This window comes from Odocoileus virginianus, chromosome 28 (genome assembly GCF_023699985.2).
Source record: "Odocoileus virginianus isolate 20LAN1187 ecotype Illinois chromosome 28, Ovbor_1.2, whole genome shotgun sequence".
Taxonomy (NCBI): domain Eukaryota; kingdom Metazoa; phylum Chordata; class Mammalia; order Artiodactyla; family Cervidae; genus Odocoileus; species Odocoileus virginianus.
In genome coordinates, this window is record NC_069701.1 from 25242978 (window position 1) to 25265019 (window position 22042).

The following is a 22042-nucleotide window of genomic DNA, read 5'->3' on the forward strand; positions in this document are numbered from 1 at the left end:
GTCTCCATCTGTATCACCCAGTGTGTGCCTGCTACCCTTCCTGCACCAGAACTGTCCTCACGTTGTATCTCGGCTTTAATGTGAAGCTTCCTCTTGGTTTCTAGTTTTAACTGATTTGAGGCCATTCTAGAAACTAATCACACATCACAGTGAGTCCCCCATGAATCATTTCATATTTGGAACCTGCTGCTACTATCTCCATTCTACTCTTATAAACCAATTAAACAACCCTGAATGGAAGGCTCTACCACATTTTCTACTTTGCAAGATGTTAAAGTATAATATTCACTCTAACATGATACAATTTGAGGGAAATTCCAGTATAAATTGAAAATATTTAGTTTGTATAATAAAATAATAATTTGTATGATAAAACACTAAAAATATCTTCTATTTATGAAAATAGAATATGGAAGAACTAATAACCAATCATAAGCCCAATTATCAAGAGGAATATTACAAAGCATGATATATTTTACATATATATAGATGCATGTGCATATAATTATACACCTAAAAAATAGCAGTGTCTATAAATTCTAGCACACAGAAAGGTTAATATGGTAAAAAAAAAATTTAACCAAAAGTGAGTAAGTAATAACTTGTGAATTATTTTCATTTCACAGCTTATTATCTTCTAATAAAAACTACAGTGAAGATCTGAAACTTTTCTCTCTCTTTGACATCTTCTGTTGCAGGACAGTGCAGTAGATGAAAGACTTCAGTTTTCTATCCATGAGCACACTGAATGTAAGAAAATATTTAAATATTTTTGAGGACTGGGTGGTCAAGTACGGCTCACATGCCAAGAGACAGGGTAGCTGACAAGCACTCAGCCAAGTGCCCATCCTGATATACTTGGCTTTGAACATGAAAATAAGATAACATGATTAGAAACAAACAAAAATCCTAAGATTCTCGAGTGCAGTATACTGACTATTCCTTTCAGGGAAGTTGGTGTTTTCTAACTTCACATTGACTTTCCCGAGCCCCTGTTGAATACTAGTCCTTTCCGGCCGCCAACAAATACCTCTTCTACTCTCCTCCCAAATATTCCCACAATCTCTTGTGATTTCTGGTCCCTAATTTAATCCCCTCTGCTTTCTCCTGACCTTCTTGCAGAAGCTCCATCAGAAAAATACTCTGCTCCCTTTGCCAGAAACTTTATAACTCTGAATTTAGCATCAGATCTAAGGGCAAGTAAAGAATGCCAGGAGATATCAGGTAGTTAATAGATGAGAATCCATCCAGAAGGCAGAGTTGGCTTTGGGCAGCCTATGGCTTTGTACTTTTCTGTTAATGGAAGCAATATCAGAAGAAAGACAGAGCACCCATAGTGGGTCTACTGGAATACAGTGGTGGGGTCTGGGTTCTGAGAAAATGTGAGATGATGTGGCCAGGGGGTAAGGACAAGGAAAAAATAACTGGGAGAGATGGTTTTTAAAAATCATCATTATTTTATTTGTTGTTTTAGGGATACGACATTTTTATCTTTGTAATGTCCTGGTTTTTCTCAGGATCATTACAATTGTTTTCAGTGCAACAATATGTTTCTCTATATAAGTCATGAAATATCAGGAACGCTCCCTCTTCACAAGTCCTACAAGACAGCACTGAGTATCTGTAGTTATATCTATCTAAAAAGAATGGAAAAGTAAATGTGATAACCTTGTTTGATCTCACCATCTTCCTAGCAATGACATCTCCCTAGAACCTCAAAAATCTCCTACACACAGGAAACTTGCCCCAAAGCTATGTCTGCATTTCATCTATGTCTCTCTAAACAGGACCAGGCAAAAGGTAGCTGCCTCCCAGACAGGCTCCATCCCAGGTCTGTGTACGGAGAATCCCACTTTCCCACCTGGCAATGGTCCCAGTCTCCCTGCATGTATTGAGTCCAGGGATCATGGCCACCACTGATAGTATCTTTTGTCTTTTTCTAACCCCACTTACCTGCAACTCGATCATAATAGTAAAAGTGGTCTGTGACACAAGCTCTCTTCAGGCTACCCACTTTAAATTTCCAGCAAGATCGCATCTTATGGAGGCATGTGTATCCATTGTGGAAATCACATGAAAGGCAAACCTGAATGACTAAAGGAAGACAGGAAAACTTTGATGCAGAATTCTAGGGACAGGGATTCTGTTCAGAAGCCCACCCCCACCTGGACACCTTTACACTTCAGTGGTGTAACACACACAGGAGGGATGCGGACACCCTCCCAGCTTCTGTCAGGGGGTCGTTACTCCCCTCAAGAGGTTAAAGATCTCCCCCTCTCACCCAAGGCTGGGGGCTAAAAGAAGACACCAGAATAGTCAGTGGGGAAAGGGGAATGTAGCCAGGGAGGGTAGAGAGATAATGTGAACAGAACTCAAAAATGTCCCCTCCCATTGTGGCATGATTTATCCAAGAACTGAAAATGAACTACACCGTACAATTCGTTGTCAGGACTCTGTCTCCTGTAGAGAGAAGAAGAAAAATTCTCCTTGAAGCACCTCACACCAGTCAAGTCACCAAGTCCCTCTCTTCCTCCCCATCCATTCTCTGCCCACCCATTTGCCCACCAAGGACCACCCTCACCAGGCTTACTCTCATTCATGAAGAGCACCGTGAACATGCTCATCAGAAGCAACCTGAACATCCGGGGGCCCATTCCTGCCAAGGTCCCAGTAGGAGGCTCCAGCCTTTTTTATCCCCACCACCTACCTGCCCTCAGGCGTCCCACTAGAATCGCAAAGTCATAAATTTCAGGTCAGTCCACTTCAATCCTCTCTCTCCAGTGTTCCCAGGAGACAGTACATCCTGTCTATTTCCACCTACTTAGAACACAGGCCAAGCAGATGTCCTGTTTCATTTCATTAGATCTATCATAAAATACTAATTAATGCTGGCATCGAATCTCTCTCCCTAATACCTCTTCACATGATTGTATTTCCACCTGTTGGTCTACACAACAGGTGTATATCCACATCCATGTGATGCCCACTCAGCTACAGCAAAGCTGGGGCCACTGAGCATCTGGGAGTGAGTTTCTCAGGTTCCTTAAGGTACCACAACCCTCCCGGACACTCACCTCAGCCGATTCCCCAGATACAGTCTGACTGCCCGGTGGAGCATCCCGCTCTGAGATGGATGCGACAGTCCAGGAAAACAGGCGACAAGGTGAAAGTGATCCTCGCTTCCCTCCAGCTTTATTCATTAAAATTCTGAGTGGGGACAAAGACCAAGAATGATTACAATGGAGAGACAAATGCTAGGAGTGATGGGGAGAAAGAGGAAAAAATGCTTCGATTACTTGCTCGACAGGGGATGTGACGGGATGAGAAAGTCAGAGCTAAGGATACACATGTGTACATGCGCATACCCCAAACTCCCTCACTACACTTTCCTATTGACATCTTCTCCAGAGTACTTAACCCACTTTGTCCTTCTCTAGCTTCTCCTTCCTTGGGGCTCTTTTGTCTCTCTCCCCTCACAAGAACAGAAGTTCCACAAACACAAGAGTTGCACGCGGTACACTGCTTTCTTCTCAGCAGCTAGAAGGATGCCTTGCACAGAGCAGATAATCAGAGCCACCTGACGAGAAACTGGATGGAACGATGAGTGGGGCTCACCTGGGAGGCACCGGGAATGGGGCCTCTGCTGTGACGGCCTGAGTTCAGGTTCCTGGCCTTCACCTTGCGGGCAGGAGCCACCGCACAGAAGACAGGCAGTGGTGATGGCAGGTCGCCCTTCTGGGGAGGGAGGGAGTGTGGGGGCTGATTACCTGCACAAGCTCATCCCCAGAGCCAGACACACCACCCACCCAGGTGAGATCCTTCATGTGACCTTCATCCGAGAGGACCCCGCGCACACCTGGGGTGGGAGCCCAGGCGTGTCCCCTGTGTGCGGCGTGGCCTCGGACAGGTCCTGAACGTCGCTGTGCCCCGTGACCGCAGAGGTGAGACAGGACCTCTCAGAGCTCTGTCTGCTGTCTCTGTTAGGACGCAATAGACTCACTCGTGGGTAACGGCGACGGGGAAGGGCCAAACATGAAGACCTGCTGGGCGTCTCAGCAGTCTTTGGGCATGAGACCCACTTCATCTTCTGACTTCTCTGAACAGCTTCGTAGGTTGGGAATAATTGACTCCATCTCACCACTGATGACCAGGAGCACTGGGAGTCGCAGCATCTTTCTCCAAGTATCACAAGGCGCACAGCTGTCTGATTTAGTGGGCTGTTATCATCCGCTCCATCATGGTGTCTCCTCTTCTCTAGAATCCGGAGAAGAGCTCCCAGGGCTCTAGCTCCAGAGTGACCCGCACCCTGACTCCTTACATGGCAGTAAGAGATGGGGAGAATGGCTAAGAAAAATACCCTCTCCATAAAAAAATAAAATCTCTCTCTTGCTATCAGAGAAAACATTATTCATGGGCAAACTTCCACTGAAACTTGGGTTCCCAAAAGCCTGGCTGGGATTTAAGACTTACCAGCCATTGTCAAGGAAGTAATTCACTTAGGGACCACCTTTGCGTGTCTTGCATTCAAAACATGTGAGACCCACACAGAAATTCATGGACAGAAGTCCCAGGGGATCTGAGCTCAGCGCATGAAGCTTAGCCCTGCAAGCCCTCCTATTCCCTCTGGAAAGATGCTCCTGCGTCAGTGATTGAAACCCACAAATCTGTGCAACCCAAACCTTTCCCCTGTGTTTGTTCAGCCACTTTGAACAACATTATTCTCAGGATAAAAGTCACAGAAATTTGGAATTACACCAAATTTATTAAGTAAATAAAATTCCCTTTGTGCCCCTGAGCCTGAGAATAACAATGTGAATATCTTGCCTTAACTCCATATAATATTTCTGTAGGTGTATCTCATAGTCGTGATATTAAAGACTATCCTAGTTGACATGACAGATGTGATATGTTGAGTTTTTGTTGTGGAACTTACACTCTTCTTGCTGTACTTCACTTCCCCTCTTAGACGTGAGGCCCAGCATGGCAGGAGATTCTTTAACTTTGTGGGAGAACCCTTTCAAAAGGTTATTTTGTTATAAAGCTGTACAGTGGAAATGTGGTAGCCCTACCACTCTGCAACATGACTCTATGGGATTCATTATTTCTATTTCCCCAGGCAAAAGTGAACTGAACGTGCTCCCCAATGCCAAGGCACAAGGACATAACAGAGCTAAGAGTTTTGGCAAATGTTAGCATTTTGGAACTTCAGGGGCCATACAGTCCCACAGCTGGAGTGGTATAGAGGCTTCAGTCAGCACAGAGTACCCTGAGAGGTCACCCGTCCACAGACAGCCATGGTCTGCCACTGAGTTCTGGCTTGTCGAGAAGAACCCAACGGTGGGGGTGGCGAGAGGGACATGTTCAAGGTTAACTCCTAGTAGGTGGAGGCATGTCTTGTGTGTTGGAGTGGGCGGAAGATCAAGAACAGTTTCTTTCAGAACAGCCTTTGAAGTCAGGGACTCAGGTTCAGCACAGACTGGTTTCTCTCAGATGAGTGAGCTGCAAGGAAATTAACTAAGCTGTCATTCATGGAAACAGAGTGACATCAGGAGCGCTACTCCTCAGAATAATCAAAGACTTCAGAAATGTCCAAAAGATTTTTGATCTCTAAAAGGCACTCAGCTCAAGTATCCTGGGAATCATCCCCTTGTATCTTTCCCCATCTCCAGACCTCCCTTCTCATCAGGATTTTCTGGGAGGCCCCAAGAGCCTTTCTGGATGCCAAACTCCTAGCTACAAGTAACTCTTCTCCAGGAGGAGGCAGAGGGAGCTGGTTCAGGATCATTAGAAAAGACTATTCCCAGACCTAGCGCAGAGTCAGGCACAATTTCCCGAGTCCTGAATGCTGAGTTGATTCTCCTCTTCCCTATTTGCCTTCCCAAAGACCTGACCTGGAGTTTATTCATTTCCCCTATCTTGGGAAAAATCAAAACCCCAACTCTTCAACTCTATCCACAGTGAGAGGCTGAATGAGAGCCACAAAGTTAGAGAATGATCACGAAGGGCCACAGCTCTTGCATGCTGTGACTACAGCGTCTGGAACTGTACCCTGGGAAGTGCTCACTCTCTCAGGCCTCATTTGTGATACCATTGCAACCTTTGTCTCTTTGTCTATATTTTCCTGACCTTTCTTCCTTCATAGGGCCCTTTATCTCTAATTAATAACATGCTTCTTCCACTGAAGCTAGGATGCCACAAGGGTGAGGTTAATGATGATTTTTTTCTTCTTTGTTTACCTTGCAGGCAAGGGGAAGGACTTCTAGACCACAAATTGTTCCTGTCATTACACACAACAGGTTATATCTTAGGCCACACAGGTCATTTAAGATTCAAACTGTTTACTTTTTAGACAGCCAAATTCTATGAATGTAAAGCAACTGTCTTGGAAGGTTTTGGTTACATAAGAAAGGTAGGATGGTCTGATAACCACTGTGCTGTAAGTCACAAATTTTTATGTACTCAGAAGAATAGCCCTCATATCTGCTTTTTGATTTGTAATGTGAGAATAATGAACCATCTTGCTGTCTTCCTTCCCTCAAAGAGAATAGTGAACAACAGTCAGCCTTAAAGTGTGGTTCAAAAACAGCAGTTTCACAATTTCAGCCAAGTCTTTGTGCAACCGTTGGTTGGCAATCAGGCACCACAAGACTCTATTGCTTATAAAAATGGGATCCAACTTGTGGTCGCCAAGAGGGAGGGAGTATGGGGGAGGGAAAGGGTTGGGAGTTTGGGACTAGCAGATGCAAACTAATACATGCAGTGTGGATAAACAACAAGGACCTACTATATAGCACAGGGAACTGCATTCAACGTTCCGTAATAAACCATGATGGAGAAGAATATGAGAAGGAATATACACGTATAGCTGAATCACTTCACTATACAGCAGAAATTAACACAAAACGCTGTAAATCAACTATCCTTCAATAAAATAATTGAAAAAAACTGGATCTATATCCCATATTTCTCTATATCTGAGGTCACTGACCATGGTTTAGGAGAATAAATGAAGTAGGTCCTTTTATCATTCTGCCTAATAAGGTGAAACAATGTTCCCAGGGTTGGTGTAAGTTTTTGCAAATTACATTTAGGAGAGTATTTCTCTTACTGATTATGAACTAAATTGACTGTGTTGTCTCTGAGAATCAATTTTTCAGAGAATGATAAGCTTCGGTATGTGTGGCTGTGTTCACATGTGTGAGCCTGTGTGTGTGTGTGTGTATGCAGGTGCATGAATACTATTATTTTCCTGCTGAATAGCAAGCAAGATCTCAGAGGACATACACACCTTATGCTGATAAGTGATCTTAAGCAGGAGGGAACTTGGGCCAGCAACACCATCCAGGACTGTTTTATTCGTCCCAAGATTCAAAACCCTTTTGAATGGGCATGCCAGTGATGATGACCTTTGGACCACGGAGCATTCCTACTGTTTTCCTCTAGGCTACTGAGGATCTTTTCCTTAAATACAACCCCAATGCCTGTCTGAACAATGCACTTTAGGTGAAAGAATCTGTGACTTATAGTACATCAGAATATATACTCAGGGGCAGGAAGTATGTCTGTTCCTGAGGGTAGGACTTAGGGCATGTGAGGGTACCTTTTCAAAAAGATAGAGGGGATTTACACGACAGAGGATTTAAGAGGGCAGAGAGACAACCATAGCCAGGAGCTGGATTTTGTCCACCTGTGATGAGTTTTCTTTGGTTTTGGGGTTTATGCCCCTCAAACCATGAGGATAGGCATATTTTGTGTATAGTTTAAAATTTTTGCTTCTCTTGTTAAACCACACATTTTCAAGCACCATAATACTCTACAATTGCAAACATTCCTACAACCTTTTATTGTGGTATTACTAGGAATAAATGAGTGGGCAGGAGAAGTGTGGTTTTCCCTCTCTTTTTTCTTCCATAGAACCCCAAACCACGACAAGCAGCATCTTAGCAGTTGAGCATTGTGCTTCAGACTATCTAGCTTCAAATTCCAGACATGCCTCCCACTGACGATGCAATCATGCACAAGTTAACTTCTCTGTGCTTTCCTTTCCTTATTAATTAAAAAAATAGACTAATTTTAGTGTATATATCTACTATTAATTAAGTTAATCTTTAAAAGTAATTTACTAACAATGACAATGAAATGTGATGACATATGCAAATGGTTTAGGAGTGTTTACTACAAGAAAATGTTCATTAGATGCTTATGACTATGATTAGTATATTGGGAGCAAAACCAAAGAATTCTAAAATGTGCCTAAGATCAAATTCAACAAAGGTTCTCATGGAGCTAAAACTAACATGGACCATCAACTACATGTAACTAGTACAGAAGTGAACATGATAATACAAATCTCCTTTACTCCTAAATAAACTTGCAAGAGAAGTCCTTTAAAGGGGGCGTTATAAGAAGAATGGACACAGAGCCTGGAGAAGAGTGGCTTGAATTGCTCTTGGATCAACCCACTTAAGTGTGAAAGGCAGTCAGCCCTCAGGCAGAGAGGCAGACAAGAGTGAGAGACAGCCTGCAGAGATCTGGATTAGATACTATCAGGATTTCAAAGTAGTTGACCTATTAATAGCCCTGGACCAAGCATTTGGCCTTATGGATAGAAGCAGAAATTAGCATGTTCAATTTGTGACCACATATCAGAGACTGAGAAAAACTGCCTGCCAAGGTATTGGGGTTAGAGAAATGGTTTGAGAGGCAGAGGGAAGGGAGCAACATAACATAGGATTGGAGAAAGCAATGACTCAAGATTTTCACAGTAAAATACTACATAAATTTAGATTTCTGAAGAAGAGCTCTCCCACTGTTAATTAAAGAGGAAGACTAGAGAAAAGACATTCCATTGGCCTAAAAGAGAATATGTAAGGTTTAGAGTTGACATTCTAGGTTGAAGCTTAACCTTCTTATTAGAGACTAAGGTAGATAGATATAGCCTGGCAACCAGAGTCCTGCCCACAGATCCCATGGCTTCCAAGACTGGGAAAAAGTATAAAAAATAACAGACTTTATTTTACTTTTGGCATTTGCAGTAGCCAACTTTATTATCCAGGGATGAAATGGGATTTGTTTCACAACTAAAACAAGGCGACATTATTCAAAGATTGACATTCAAAATCAGATTATGTAGAAGACAATAGCCTCAAAGGCCAGATAACTGTTTGTGGGAAAAAAAATGGAAAGGGATTAGCCAACTCTCTTTAGCTCCTTCTCAAGTCAACAATTAAAACCGAAGTACTCAGAGAAAACTTCATGGTTGAGAGTGAATGTGCCCAAAGACTATAATGCCTAGGTCTACTGTATCATAGAAAGATGTGTATGATTCAGAGGAAGGAAAATAAATCAGTGTCCTCCACTTTTCCAGCTCCAGGAGAAAGCTGGGAGGGTTGGCAGAAAGAACAAGAAAGCAAATATCTCACTTATCCCTGGAGGGCTCCAGAAGTGGAGTTTGACAGGTTGGCAGAGGAAAATCTTGCCCTATGTCCTGTCTGGGACATTGGGAGGGAGTTCCCCTTACATAATTGTCCTTTACTGATATGGGGCAGAAGCTCCTCACAGTGACCATAGGGAAAAGCAAAGACAGCAAAAGGGGACCCCAAGGAGAGCTTTTCTAAACCACCCCTGTTCGTGTATGGAGTGGACACTGAGTTGAAAGCCAGTGGGCCTGCCTTGGGGTTTGCTGTGGGACACAAAGATGTTCTAAAGACATAGACTTGCAGGGGTGGTGGGGGATTGGCAACGGGTTGGGGGAGAAATGAGCCAGTGGGTTCAATGAAGGTCTCAGTCAGTCAGCAGAGGCTAAGAGGCCATTTTCCCTTTCCATTCAGCAAAGGGAAAATGGCCTATGTTTCCTGGGAGTACTGCCTGAGACATAAATAAAAAATGGACCATGAGTTCACCAGGTACAGAGTATGAGCACCAGAAAAATGCAGTGTGACTGTACATGGGGAATTAGCATGAGACAAATCCGTGGGTTCCTTGACAATTAAAATAAGTCCCAGGGACTGTTTTTTCTGAGTTTAGTGATTGAAGACATAAATCAATACTACTCATGTATTCTGCTACCAAATGTGTTTTGTTTGGCCTTCGTGGCTCAGTCGTGCTTTTTTAATTATGCAACACTAAATACCAGAGGAAGTCACACAAATATCCAGATCTGTGGATACTTTAAAATCCACATTAAAAAAGATTTTGTGTATTTTGAATCAATGAAGTATTGTCAGTGCTGAACCTGAAATACTACATGGCTACCATTAGCCCGAGCTCCAGAGCTGCTACCTTTTCAGTCAAGGGTTGTCCAGTTTCTTACAGCCTCTATTGCTCTCTCTTTTCTCCAGATGTAACCAATTTAACCTAGTTCATAACACCTGGCTGGCAGTTTTGCAATCAACATGCAAATATTAATTAGGATTCTATTGTTTGCAAGTACCAGTAATAGGAATCAAAGTAGCTTAAATAAAAAGGGGAATTTCTTCTAAGGATACTCCGGTGTCTCATGGCATAGAAGGAGAGACACAGGAACAAATTTTAATACAGACACACCAAATACCCCCATCTTTTCTGCCCCTTCTATAAATATACATTTTTCTTTTTTCTGGCCAGAGAGAGAAAAGAGGAGCTCTCTCCCGGCCATTATTAAGAGCTTCAAATTTACACCTCCTCTGCCCTAGGATGGAGCCAGCCCACTTTGGAATCCAGTCCCTTTCTGAGTTCTTCGGAAAGGACACTGCACACGCAGCCTTAGGGAGCCGCCCACTGTACATATCTGCTGAGCCACAGCGTCTCTGGCCCTTTCCTCCTCCTCCCCACCTCCAGGCACAGCAGGTTCCTATCCACAGCCTCTGCAGGTGCTATTTCTGTTCATGGCTCTCTATGATGAACCACTGAATAGAAAACCTTGGCAGCATGATGGTCTTCTTGCACAGATATTGTTCCCAGAATACTGCAAGATCATACTAGTTCAGAAAAAGTATGGAATCTTTCTCTATTCTCCCTCCCTGGAGGGAAGATAAAGAACTGTGCTGAGCCACTACAGAAAACAGTACGGAAGTTCCTCAAAAAACTAACAATAGAACTGCCATATGATACCGAAATCACATTCCTCAACAGACATCTGGAAAAAACTGTCATTCAAAAAGATACATGAACCTCTGCATTCATAGCAGCACTATTCACAGTAGCCAAGACATGGAAACAACCTAAGTGTCCATTAATAGATGAATGGATAAAGAAGCTGTGGTATATACACACACATACATACACACATACACACAAATCGGTAAAAAAGATGTGGTATATGCACGCACGTGCATGGAGTACTCCTCAGCCATAAAAAAACAATGAAATAATCCCATTTGCAGCAACATGGATGGACTGAGAGATGATCATACTAAGTGAAGAAAGTCAAAAAGACAAATACCATGTGATATCACTTACACGCGGAATCTAAAATACGACGCAAATGAACACATCTATGAAACAGACTCACAGACACAGAGAAGAGACTCGTGGTTGCCAAGAGGGAGGGAGGCTGGAGGAGACAAGGCGTGGGAGTTTGGGATCAGCGCACACAAGCTCTTATATGTAGAATGGACCGATAACAAGGTCCTACTGCACAGCACAGGGAGCTATATCCAAAATCCTGTGATAAATCATAACGGAAAAGAACATACATATGTATATATAACAGAATCACTTTGCTGTAGCACAGAAATTATCACATTATAAACCAACTATATTTCAATAAAATAAATTTCAAACAAAAGAAGGAGAACTGCCCTGATTTTGAAAGAGCAGTGCCCTTCAGAACACAAGTCAGAATTAGACAAATCAAAACCAAAAGAAATGAAGCTATAATGGCACAAGAAATTCAAGATTAGGAAGAAAAACAAGTAAACAGCAGATAAAGAAAACAGTCTGATTCAGTCTGACTCTGCTCAAAGAAATATTTTACGCTTGAGGCCAGGTCTCTTGGGACCAGTAAAAGCCATTACAGAAATTAATCATGCAGCATTATTATTTCCAAGCCAAATTATATTCCTTATTTTTAAACATTTTAACTTCATTTAATTTTCTAACTATAAAATAATAGATGGCTATTATAACTTTAAACGATTTTAGGAATGTAAAAAGAAGTTGATGTTTTTGCCTATTCCCCTCACACATAACATCCACTCTCAAATCACACATAATTTCAAGGTAAGCAGTTTACAGTGTGACTACAATCAAATGCAGTTAAATTCCTCAATAATAAAGCTGATAAAGTGGAATAGAAAGCCTCCTCCACTAGTGGAGTGGAGAGACCCTAAAGCAGATCTGATCCCCTGGAAATACTTTCTCTCCCAGGCAAGACCCCCTGCTGGACAACGTTGTGATTGCCACAGGATTAGGCTGCTCTTCTCAAGGGTTCATTTCAAGGAGAAGCAGAGGCATTGTCTCAAGGCTTTCATTCCTTCAGCAAATATTCACTGATCCCACCTCTAGATATGAAGAATTGTCTCAGGAGCTGAGAAGACAGCTATAAATATCATAGCCAGTGGTTGCTACTCTCATGAAATATACACACAAGTAATCAGGTAAAACAATGAAGGTTGATAGATCCCTCGTAGCTCAGTCGGTAAAGAATCTGCCTGCAGTGCAAGAGACCTGGGTTCGATCCCTGGGTCGGGAAGATCCCCGGGAGAAGGAAATGGCAACCCACTCCAGTATTCTTGCCTGGAGAATCCCATGGACTGAGGAGCCTGGCAGGATACAGTCCATGGGGTCGCAAGAGTTGGACATGACTTAGTGACTAAACCAAAACCATGTGTTATTAACAATCCAAAGAGGGTCCTGGGTGTGAAACACGAAATGATTAGGTGGTCAGGGAAGAGTTCTGGAGATGGTGCCATTGAGAGAAAGAAGGAAGAATGTTTGTTCAGTGTGGAATAGTGGATGGGAAGGATGTGCAGAGATCCAAAGGCAAGTTAAAAGGGTATGTTTATTCAAGGAAATCAAGGAAGAAGAGGGCTGCAGATTAATGAGATGAGAAACCAGGGAGACTGACTTCCTTTAGTTGCTATGGGAAGAACAGTTTAGAGAAGACACTGATTAGGAGATGCATGGCATGTAGTGTTTAGTAGTATCACTATGAACAAAGCTAGTGGATGTGATGCAATTTCAGCTATTTCAAATCCTGAAAGATGATGCTGTGAAACTGCTGCACTCAATATGCCAGCAAATTTGGAAAACACGGCGTGGCCACAGGACTGGAAAAGGTCAGTTTTCATTCCAGTCCCTAAGAAAGGCAATCCCAAAGAATGCTCAAACTACCGCACAATTGCACTCATCTCACATGCTAGTCAAGTAATGCTCAAAATTCTCCAAGCCAGGCTTCAGCAATACGTGAACCGTGAACTTCCAGATGTTCAAGCTGGTTTCAGAAAAGGCAGAGGAACCAGAGATCAAATCGCCAACATCTGCTGGATCATGGAAAAAGCAAAGAGAGTTCCAGAAAACATCTATTTCTGCTTTATTGACTACGCCAAAGCCTTCAACTGTGTGGATCACAATAAACTGTGGAAAATTCTGAAAGAGGTAGGAATACCAGACCATCTGACCTGCCTCTTGAGAAACCTGTATGCAGGTCAGGAAGCAACAGTTAGAACTGGACATTGAACAACAGACTGGTTTCCAATAGGAAAAGGAGTATGTCAAGACTGTATAATGTTACCCTGCTTATTTAACTTATATGCAGAGTACATCATGAGAAACACTGGGCTGGAAGAAGCACAAGCTGGAATCAAGATTGCCAGGAGAAATAGCAATAACCTCAGATATGCAGATGATACCACCCTTATAGCAGAAAGTGAAGATGAACTAAAAAGCCTCTTGATGAAAGTGAAAGAGGAGAGTGAAAAAGTTGGCTTAAACGTTAACATTCAGAAAACTAAGATCATAGCATTTGGTCCCATCACTTGATGGAAAATAGATGGGGAGACAGTGGAAAGAGTGTCATACTTTAATTTTTTGGGCTCAAAAATCACTGCAGATGGTGACTTGCAGCCATGAAATTAAAAGACACTTACTCCTTGGAAGGAAAGTTATGACCAACCTATATGGCATAATAAAAAGCAGAGACATTACTTTGCCAACAAAGGTCCATCTGATCAAGGCTATGGTTTTTCCAGTGGTCATGTATGGATGTGAGAGTTGGACTGTGAAGAAAGCCAAGTGCCGAAAAATTGATGCTTTTGAACTATGGTGCTGGAGAAGACTCTTGAGAGTCCCTTGGACTGCAAGGAGATCCAACCAGTCCATCCTAAAGGAGATCAGTCCTGGGTGTTCATTGGAAGGACTGATGCTGAAGCTGAAACTCCAGTACTTTCGCCACCTCATGTGAAGAGTTGACTCGTTGGAAAAGATCCTGATGCTGGGATGGACTGGGGTCAGGAGGAGAAGGGGACGACAGAGGATGAGATGGTTGGATGGCATCACCGACCCAATGGACATGGGTTTGAGTAAACTCAGGGAGTTGGTGATGGACAGGGAGGCCTGGCGTGCTGCGATTCATGGGGTCGCAGAGTCGGACACAACTGAGCAACTGAACTGAACTGAACTGACTGATTAGAGTTTCAATAGTTAAAAACAGAGAAAAATGGAAGCATCTGAGATACACTTTGAGTGAAAAGGTACTGACCTACTAGGAGGGAGAGAGGACTGAATATCAAAGACTCCCAAGTACTTGCTATATGCCACTGGGTAGAAGTATCACTACTCACTGAGGAATCCTCGACGTGTGGCATGAAAAGGGGAGATGATTCAACTCACACATGTTACATCTGAGAGGTAAGTGAGCCGTTCATGTAAAGATGGCAAAAGGGCCGTAAATATGTGACTGCATAGCTCAGGAGAAAAGGCTGAGAAGTCACATTAAAGCAGGGGGAGGGGTGCATGTGGAAGATGTGATGGGTTTCTGTGTCTGACTAGGCTAGGCAGTGTCCAGCTAGCTGATAAATGTTATATCTGGGTGCATTTGTGAGGATGTTTTCAGAAAAGCTTAGCATTTGAGTCAGTAGACTGGGTAAAGAAGATCACTTTCACCAATGAGGGTGGGCATCATCTAATCCACTGAACAGAACAGAAATGTGGAAGAAGGGCAGATGTGCTCTCTGCTTGAGCCAGGGCAGGCACCCAGAATCCTGGTTCTCAGGCCTTTGGACTCAGACTGAATTTACCAGACTTTCCTGGTCCTCCAGCTTGCAGACAGTTGACTGTGGGACCTCTGGGTGTCCATAATCATGTTAACCAATTCAGTCAACCATTCAATCAGTCAATCAATCATCAATCCTACTGAATCTGTATCTCTAATACAAATTTTGGTTCTGAGAATGGTTCTGTTAGTCGCTCAGTCGTGTCCCACTCTTTGTGATCCCATGGACTGCGTCTGCTAGGTTTCTCTGTCTGTGGACATTCTCCAGGCAAGAATATTAGAGAGGGTTGTCATGCCCTCCTCGAGGGGATATTTCCAACCCAGGAATCGAACCCAGGTCTCCCACACAGCAGGCAGATTCTTTACCAGCTGAGCTACCAGGGAAGCCCGAGAATGGTTTTAGAGGAAGAGAATTTTAAAGATGAGTTTTCTGAATCAGTTCTGGGGCTTCTGAATTGGCTCTCTAATTTGATTAGATTTAAAGATACTAATGACTATTTCTAGTAGTATAGATAGCAGTGACAGTCCATGCCAAGATCTGGAAATAGAGATAAGCAGTGTATCTCCACCCAATACTCCTAATCAGCCACTTTCAAGAAACAGGAATCAGATGACTGTGTCTTTATACTTTAAAACTTTTATGTGGAGATCTAACAATTAAGATTACCTAGTTACTCCCCGTGTCAGACAATGTGGTAAGAGGATGACTTCGGGGATTTGAAATTTCCAGCTCAAGGACCACATAAATGACTGGAAGCTTCTGCGTGTGCCATGCAGACCTTTAGCTCCTCCTGGAGCTAAGGGCTGAAATTGCTGAAAACCAAACACAGAACCTCATACTGTGTATCTACAATTAGAAAAGAATAGGACACTATAAGATGGGATGATAAATGTAGCAATGCGGAGCCTCTAAATTATGGAGTCTCCTTTGCTGGTGGAAGAGTCTTCCCATCCCCATAATAATTTAATTCGACCATACTTAATTTCATTATACACATAGCTTTGATAGTTGTGGTAAATAATACCAAATATGAGACATTATGCATATACTGCCCTTAAAGAGCTGAAACTTCTTGGGAGGATAAGAAATACATACTTGGAAAAGTAATAAGAATAAAAAGCACCGTATGAGTACCAGGGCTTAGGATGTAAATAAGAATGATTGGGAATAACATACTTGAGTTGGCCCTTTAAATAGATTTAAAATGAAAGGATTTGAGAACTGAAAACAATTAACATAATATCTAATGTAATTCCATTTAATAACTGAGAAAACAAACACAGAGAAACTGACTTGTCCCAATTATGATAGCAGCTTACTGGGAACAGAACTCTGGTCTCCTGATTCCTGACTCTTCGCTGTTTCCTTTGCAACCACTGCCTTGGTGACTGCTAAAAAAAAAAAAAAGGAGAGAAAGAGAGGTGAGCAAAGAACACCCTGTATAAGCACTAGGATGCCAGGGTCCAGCCTCAGCAGGATCCAGGGGTACCCTCAGGATGAACGGCGTCGGCGAGAAAAGGAGAGAGAAGACACATGAGACCAGCCTTGATAGGGCCAAGTCTGTGAGGGAGAGAGAGAGACAGACAGACAGAGAGAGAGAGAGAGAGAGAGAAAGAGAGAGAGAGAGAGAGAGAATGACCAGACGGGGGTGTTTGCAGGGTCTGGCAGAGTCTAGCAAATCTTTATTTTTTACTGTAGCTTTATATTCTAAGTTAGTACATTTTTAGGGGAAGAAAGTTTAACATTACATCATCTTGTCCCTCAGGAAACCAGGGTGTTTACAGTAACTTCTTTGTGAGAGTCTTGTACATTATCTTCTGGCCTCGGGGCCTATTGACATTTTATGACCTAGGTGAATGCAAAGCTGTTTTCCTGTAATCTATTCTTTAATGAACACAAAGGTTAGTCCTTTTGCAGAAGTTATTAGTTGAATTTATCTAAAAGGTTTACAACGCAAAGACTCTGCAGCTCCAGTGAGGCAGCCCCTGTTTAGCATTCCTGGTTAAAATGAACAATTCTAACCACTTTTAAAATAATATTTTTGTGTTACATTAATATGCATTTGCCAAGCAGACTAGAATGCCAGCAAAGGGGTCTAAATTGAAACACTCCTTTCATCCTGGATAATCTTATAGAATACCACTGTCTGGGGGACATGTTGATTAAAGTTCTAAGGTGATTCTGTTTGGAGAGAAATTGGGGAAGGCCGTCTACCTGTGTCACAGAAATTAGGGAGTAGTCTAATATAGCAAGCATCAGAAAGACAGAGATCATCTTTAAGGTGAGCGCCGGGGCAGCTTTTCAAAATTCCTGAAGTCCTGATCTGCCTTGCTTGTCAGGCCTCCTCCTCAAGACCTTGTCATGGGATCTCGTGTGCTGGCTCCCGGCACTAGGAGAAATGTACATCCTTGTCATACATACATATGGATGATGATATCATCCATATCATCAGCATCCTTCACTGCTGATATGTGAATACTCAGTGAGTAGACTGGTGAAGGGTTCCTATTATGAAGTATCAAAAAGTAAGACTAGAATGGAATGAGCACCTTGGGATGAAAAGATAAGATTAAACCAAACAGAACATTAACAGTCTCAGTCTAGGTATTTTAGATGTTAAATAAGAAATAAAAGTAAGTGCTATATGAATTTCAAAACAGGTCAGATTCCAAAGGCTGAAAGTAATCAGGGCTGGCTTAGTGGAAGGGATAAATTAGAGATGAACATTCAAGAGGTATAGGATTTGAGAGAAGAGGATAATTTAGATAAGGTAAGGAAATCCTAGGACCTGGAAAGTCAGGCTGAAAAGGCATGATGGCTCAAGATGATGCAGGGTACGGAAATCCAAAGTTAAACAAACCAAGTAGCTTTGAGGAGAGTGAAGAAAGAAGACTAACTAGAAGCTTGAGTAGAGGGTACCTGGGAAATAGGCTGAAAAGGCATAAAGGCTCAATGGTGCAGAGTCCCAGGAAGGCTGACTGTACTCTGACAGAGACCACTGCAGGTGCTTAAGCAGAATACCTTGTGAGTTTTAGACTCATATGGCAATGACATACAGGATGGACTGAGCCAAGAGAATAAAAGGGAAGGCCAAGAGCTATTTTTCTAATAAGAATAATACGGAATTTTATAGACTAAAGAATACTATACAATATTTATATACAGTGAGCTATTATTGCATAGACACTACGCTAGCTTTTCTCATTTGATTCTCCCAGAACCATATGAAGGAAGTCAAATTAATCATCTCCATTTTTAAAATGAGAAAACAGAATCTACATAACCTGCCCAGGTCACAAATCCAGGGAGTGGAGGAGTCAGAATTTGAGCCCAGATAACATGACCCCACAGCTTACAGTCTTAGCTTCTATGCCATATCCTTCAGTATTATTAAATGTCTCTGAAAGAATCCAAGAACAAAATAATTAGGCCTGAACTAGTGATTAGTAGGGAAAAGAAAATATAAGGAAGAGATGAGACTTTACAAGGAAACAAAATGACAGAACTTAGTATTTAAGAGATAGATGGGGATGAGAAAGAGTGAAAAATGATCATCCCATCAGGAGTGAAAATACAAGGAAATGATAATACCATTCACCCTTGGAAATCACATGGGTGAATTCAGACGGGAAAGATGAGTAGTATTTCAGATATGTTGCATTTGGAAAGATGAAAAGATATCCATGTAGAAATTAGAGTATGCAGATAAGATACATTTTAAAAACTCAGGAGAGAGGTAGGATTGACATTATAGGTTTTTGAAATTATCTCACATAAAATGAATAGAGGAAGCAACAAAATTATTTAAGCTCTTTAAGGGGGTGGGGTGGAAGAACCACTCTCTGGGGACCAGCAACGTTGAAAGGCAGGAGAGCGGCAGGAGCAGAAACAGGATAGGGCAGCCTCCCAGAGTTCAACAGATGAGACTTTCAAGAAGAGAGCAGCTGCCTTCTAATTCACTCTCTCTTCTCTCCTGGAAGATCTCATTCTCACTTATTCCTTACACTATTATCCACACACATGCAAGTAAGAAGTAAGAGAGGGCTACAGTTGAAGGAGTTTGAATATGTCAACAAAGGGCTGAGGTAAGCAAAGATATCACAAAGGAGTGATTGACTTAAGCATGAGTATGTAACTAGTTGAAAGCAATATTTGAATGTACAAAGACACAGATGGGTTAATTAAACCAGTTGGGCTGAATCAGGGAAAGCTTCTGGAAAAGGGCTGTGTTACCACCAAAAGGTAAGGAAGCTATGTTAATCTACATCACTTAAACACAATCAGCAAAATTCAGATTATGCGAAACACCACAGGACCAACAACCAGGCTCCTTCAAACGAAATGCAAGAGAGAAATATGGAGGTGGAACATGTAGAATGAGAGAAGCTTGAACCAATCACAACCAATCACAACTATCAACCAATCACAATGTGTGAACTGGATAGGATCCTAAGTTAAAGAAGCACAGTAAAGGGAAAAAAAAACCTATGCACAAGTAGAAACTAAGGAATTACATTAAATATTTTAGATATGATAAGATTGTGGTTATGCTTTTTAAAAGTCCTTTATGTTTTTAGAAATCATACTGATATATTTATAGATTTTTGATGCTTGATATGTGCTTCAAATAAATACAGGAGTTATGTGGATAGTGATACAGAAGTAATGAGATTGCTATTCAGTCTCTCAGCTGTGTCCAACTCCTTGCAACCCTATGGACTGCAGCACGCCAGACTTCCCTGTCCTTCACCATTTCCAGGAGCTTGCTCAAACTCATGTCCATTGAGTCATGAGGCCATTCAACCATCTCATCCCCAGTCATCCCCTTCTGCTGCCTTCAATCTTTCCCAGCATCAGGGTCTTTTCCAGTGAGTCAGCTCTTCGCATCAGGTGGCCAAAGTACTGGAGCTTCAGCTTCAGCATCAGTTCTTCCAATGAATATTCAGAACTGATTTCCTTTAGGATTGACTGGTTTGATCTTTTGCAGTCCAAAGGACTCTCAAGAGTCTTCTCCAACACCACAGTTCAAAAGCATCAATTCTTCAGTGCTCAGCCTTCTTTATGGTCCTACTATCACACCCATACGTAAAGAGATTGGCCAGAAGTTAATAATTGCTGGAGCTGGGCATTGAGTTCATGTAGCTTCATTTTTTCCATATGTTTGAAATTTTCCTCACTACATTTTTTTTGAAGATGCAGTTTTCTTTGCAAGAATAGGATTTTCTTCCATTTACTGTACTTTAGATGACCTTGGTTAAGTTTTCTTGACCTGGGTTATGGATTTTAAGGAATCATGGGGATTATCAAATCAGATCTAGCCAAAGCTAGAAAATGAAGTGGTCCATCAAAAAACAACGACTTAGAACACAAGGTTCCACCTGAAATGTGACAGGAGATAGATGCTTCAAGTTACTAAAGGGTTTCAAAGATAAAATTCTAACAAAAAGGACAAGAAATTAATAAGGGATGTGTGTAAGGAGTTTGTTGAATGAGCAAAGCAATAGTTAAGAAAAATGATTCTGTCCACTCTTGTTTCTAAGACAAAGTAGAGATTCAATGCCAATGAAAAAGACATGCAGGGATGAGATGACCAAACCACAAAATGGGATATTTGTTCATGAGAAAAGAATGTGCGCTAAAGGCGTGTTAAGACACTGGAGATCCAGGGGTAGGGTCATTCAAACCTCTGCAAAACGACTTCTGCCATCTTCTCCTCTGTTTATTCCTTTTTCCTCAACAATCCAAAGTGCACAGGTCCTAGGAAAAAGGTGGTAAGAGTAAGGGATAACTGAAGCTTGGAGGAAAAGGTTAAAGATCATTTTCTCCCTCTCAATCCTGAATTTAACAAATCGTGTAAATTAAATGTCACCTTCCTATTTGCATGAGGTGGGGTATAGAACGCTCAGGACTTGGAAGGACAAGTTGCTTTACACAGGTTGCAGGGAGGTGACTGGGACCTTGGGCTGTGAAGACCTCTACCCTTCTCTTCTAGGCCTCACCCTCAAGAATTCCCAAAGCCCTAGAACGTTTTTTCCAGGTATGTAAACAAAACCGCATTTAAGGGTTAAGATTATGGGAAGGGAGTAGAAGGGAGCATTTGAGCTTAAGCGAGGGCTGCGTCTAGCAAGGAAGTCGGGGTGGCAGAATCAGTTTGAGAGTCACGTTGGCAAGCGCTGGAGACTCACAATGGGTCAAATCAGAGAGCCTAGCAAGCCAGGGAAAGGACTGCGCTTTATACGGGTCTTTATGCGGAAACTGCGCTTGTCAGACTCCGGGGAGACTGCTGCGGAGCCGGGTGAGGTGGAGTGGGGAGGAGGGGGCGGTGGAAGAGGAGGAATCGGGGGAGAGGGCTTCAAAAGAGGGAAGAGATTGATTCCCCTGAGGTAGACGGAACGTTTAGAACGCCTCTCCCAAAATCCAGCTATCTCGCTGTTCGGTAACCTGGAGAGTTAACCGAGCCTCAGAAGTCCGCCCCTCCCCTTCGGGTCACCTGCTGGCGACGCCGCGGCGGTTCCGGGTTACGCGCTCGAGCTTGGCGGCGTGCGGCCCTCGCCGAATCCGAGCCGCGAGTCCCAGGCGTCTTCCCGCCCGTGGGGGCGGGCCAAGAGAAGATACGCACCAATCGGGATGGAGACTTTGAAGACGTTAACTATGGGCCAATAAGAAGACGGAGGGCGCGGACTGGGGGGCGGGACGGTTGGCTCTTCGGGTTTAAACCTGGGCGGCCGAGCCGTTAACGGCAGCTTGGACGCGTTTGCGACGTGTACTCCTGTGAGCTGCGGGAAGCTAGCTGAAACCTGCGGTGGTGCGATAGCCGCGCCGCGGGACTCGGTGCGGCCGACGGACAT

At 42.7% G+C, this 22042-nt stretch overlaps 1 protein-coding gene across 8 annotated transcripts; it reads right to left on the bottom strand.

Annotated features, from left to right (window-relative positions):
• Window positions 1-1430: 1430 nt before the first annotated feature.
• On the bottom strand, window positions 1431-22042 carry LOC110127462 (uncharacterized). Of its 8 annotated transcripts, XR_011484339.1 has the most exons (8): window positions 21685-21772; window positions 20879-20951; window positions 16514-16585; window positions 3857-5499; window positions 3616-3735; window positions 2708-3207; window positions 1954-2460; window positions 1432-1637 (listed from the first exon to the last, which is right to left on the bottom strand). XR_011484339.1 is itself a non-coding variant. In XM_070457365.1 (6 exons), the coding sequence occupies exons 4-6, from the start codon at window positions 4403-4405 to the stop codon at window positions 3193-3195; spliced, it is 684 nt and encodes a 227-aa protein (XP_070313466.1). In that variant the 5' UTR covers window positions 4406-5499; window positions 16514-16585; window positions 20879-20951; window positions 21685-21772; the 3' UTR covers window positions 1654-3192. The 8 variants fall into 8 exon arrangements, 1 of the variants encoding a protein (XP_070313466.1); XR_011484338.1 differs by having other exon boundaries at window positions 1431-1637; window positions 1954-3207; XR_011484341.1 differs by having other exon boundaries at window positions 1447-1637; window positions 1954-3207; window positions 16488-16585.

What these genes read in the sequence shown, in the direction of transcription:
- LOC110127462 (XM_070457365.1), bottom strand. Translation starts at nt 4,405, where the DNA reads ATGTTTTCTCTGATAGCAAGAGAGAGATTTTATTTTTTTATGGAGAGG. An exon ending in CGCCTGGGCTCCCACCCCAG is followed by an intron (nt 3,736 to 3,856) that starts GTGTGCGCGGGG and finishes CTCCCTCCCCAG; the next exon opens with AAGGGCGACCTGCCATCACC.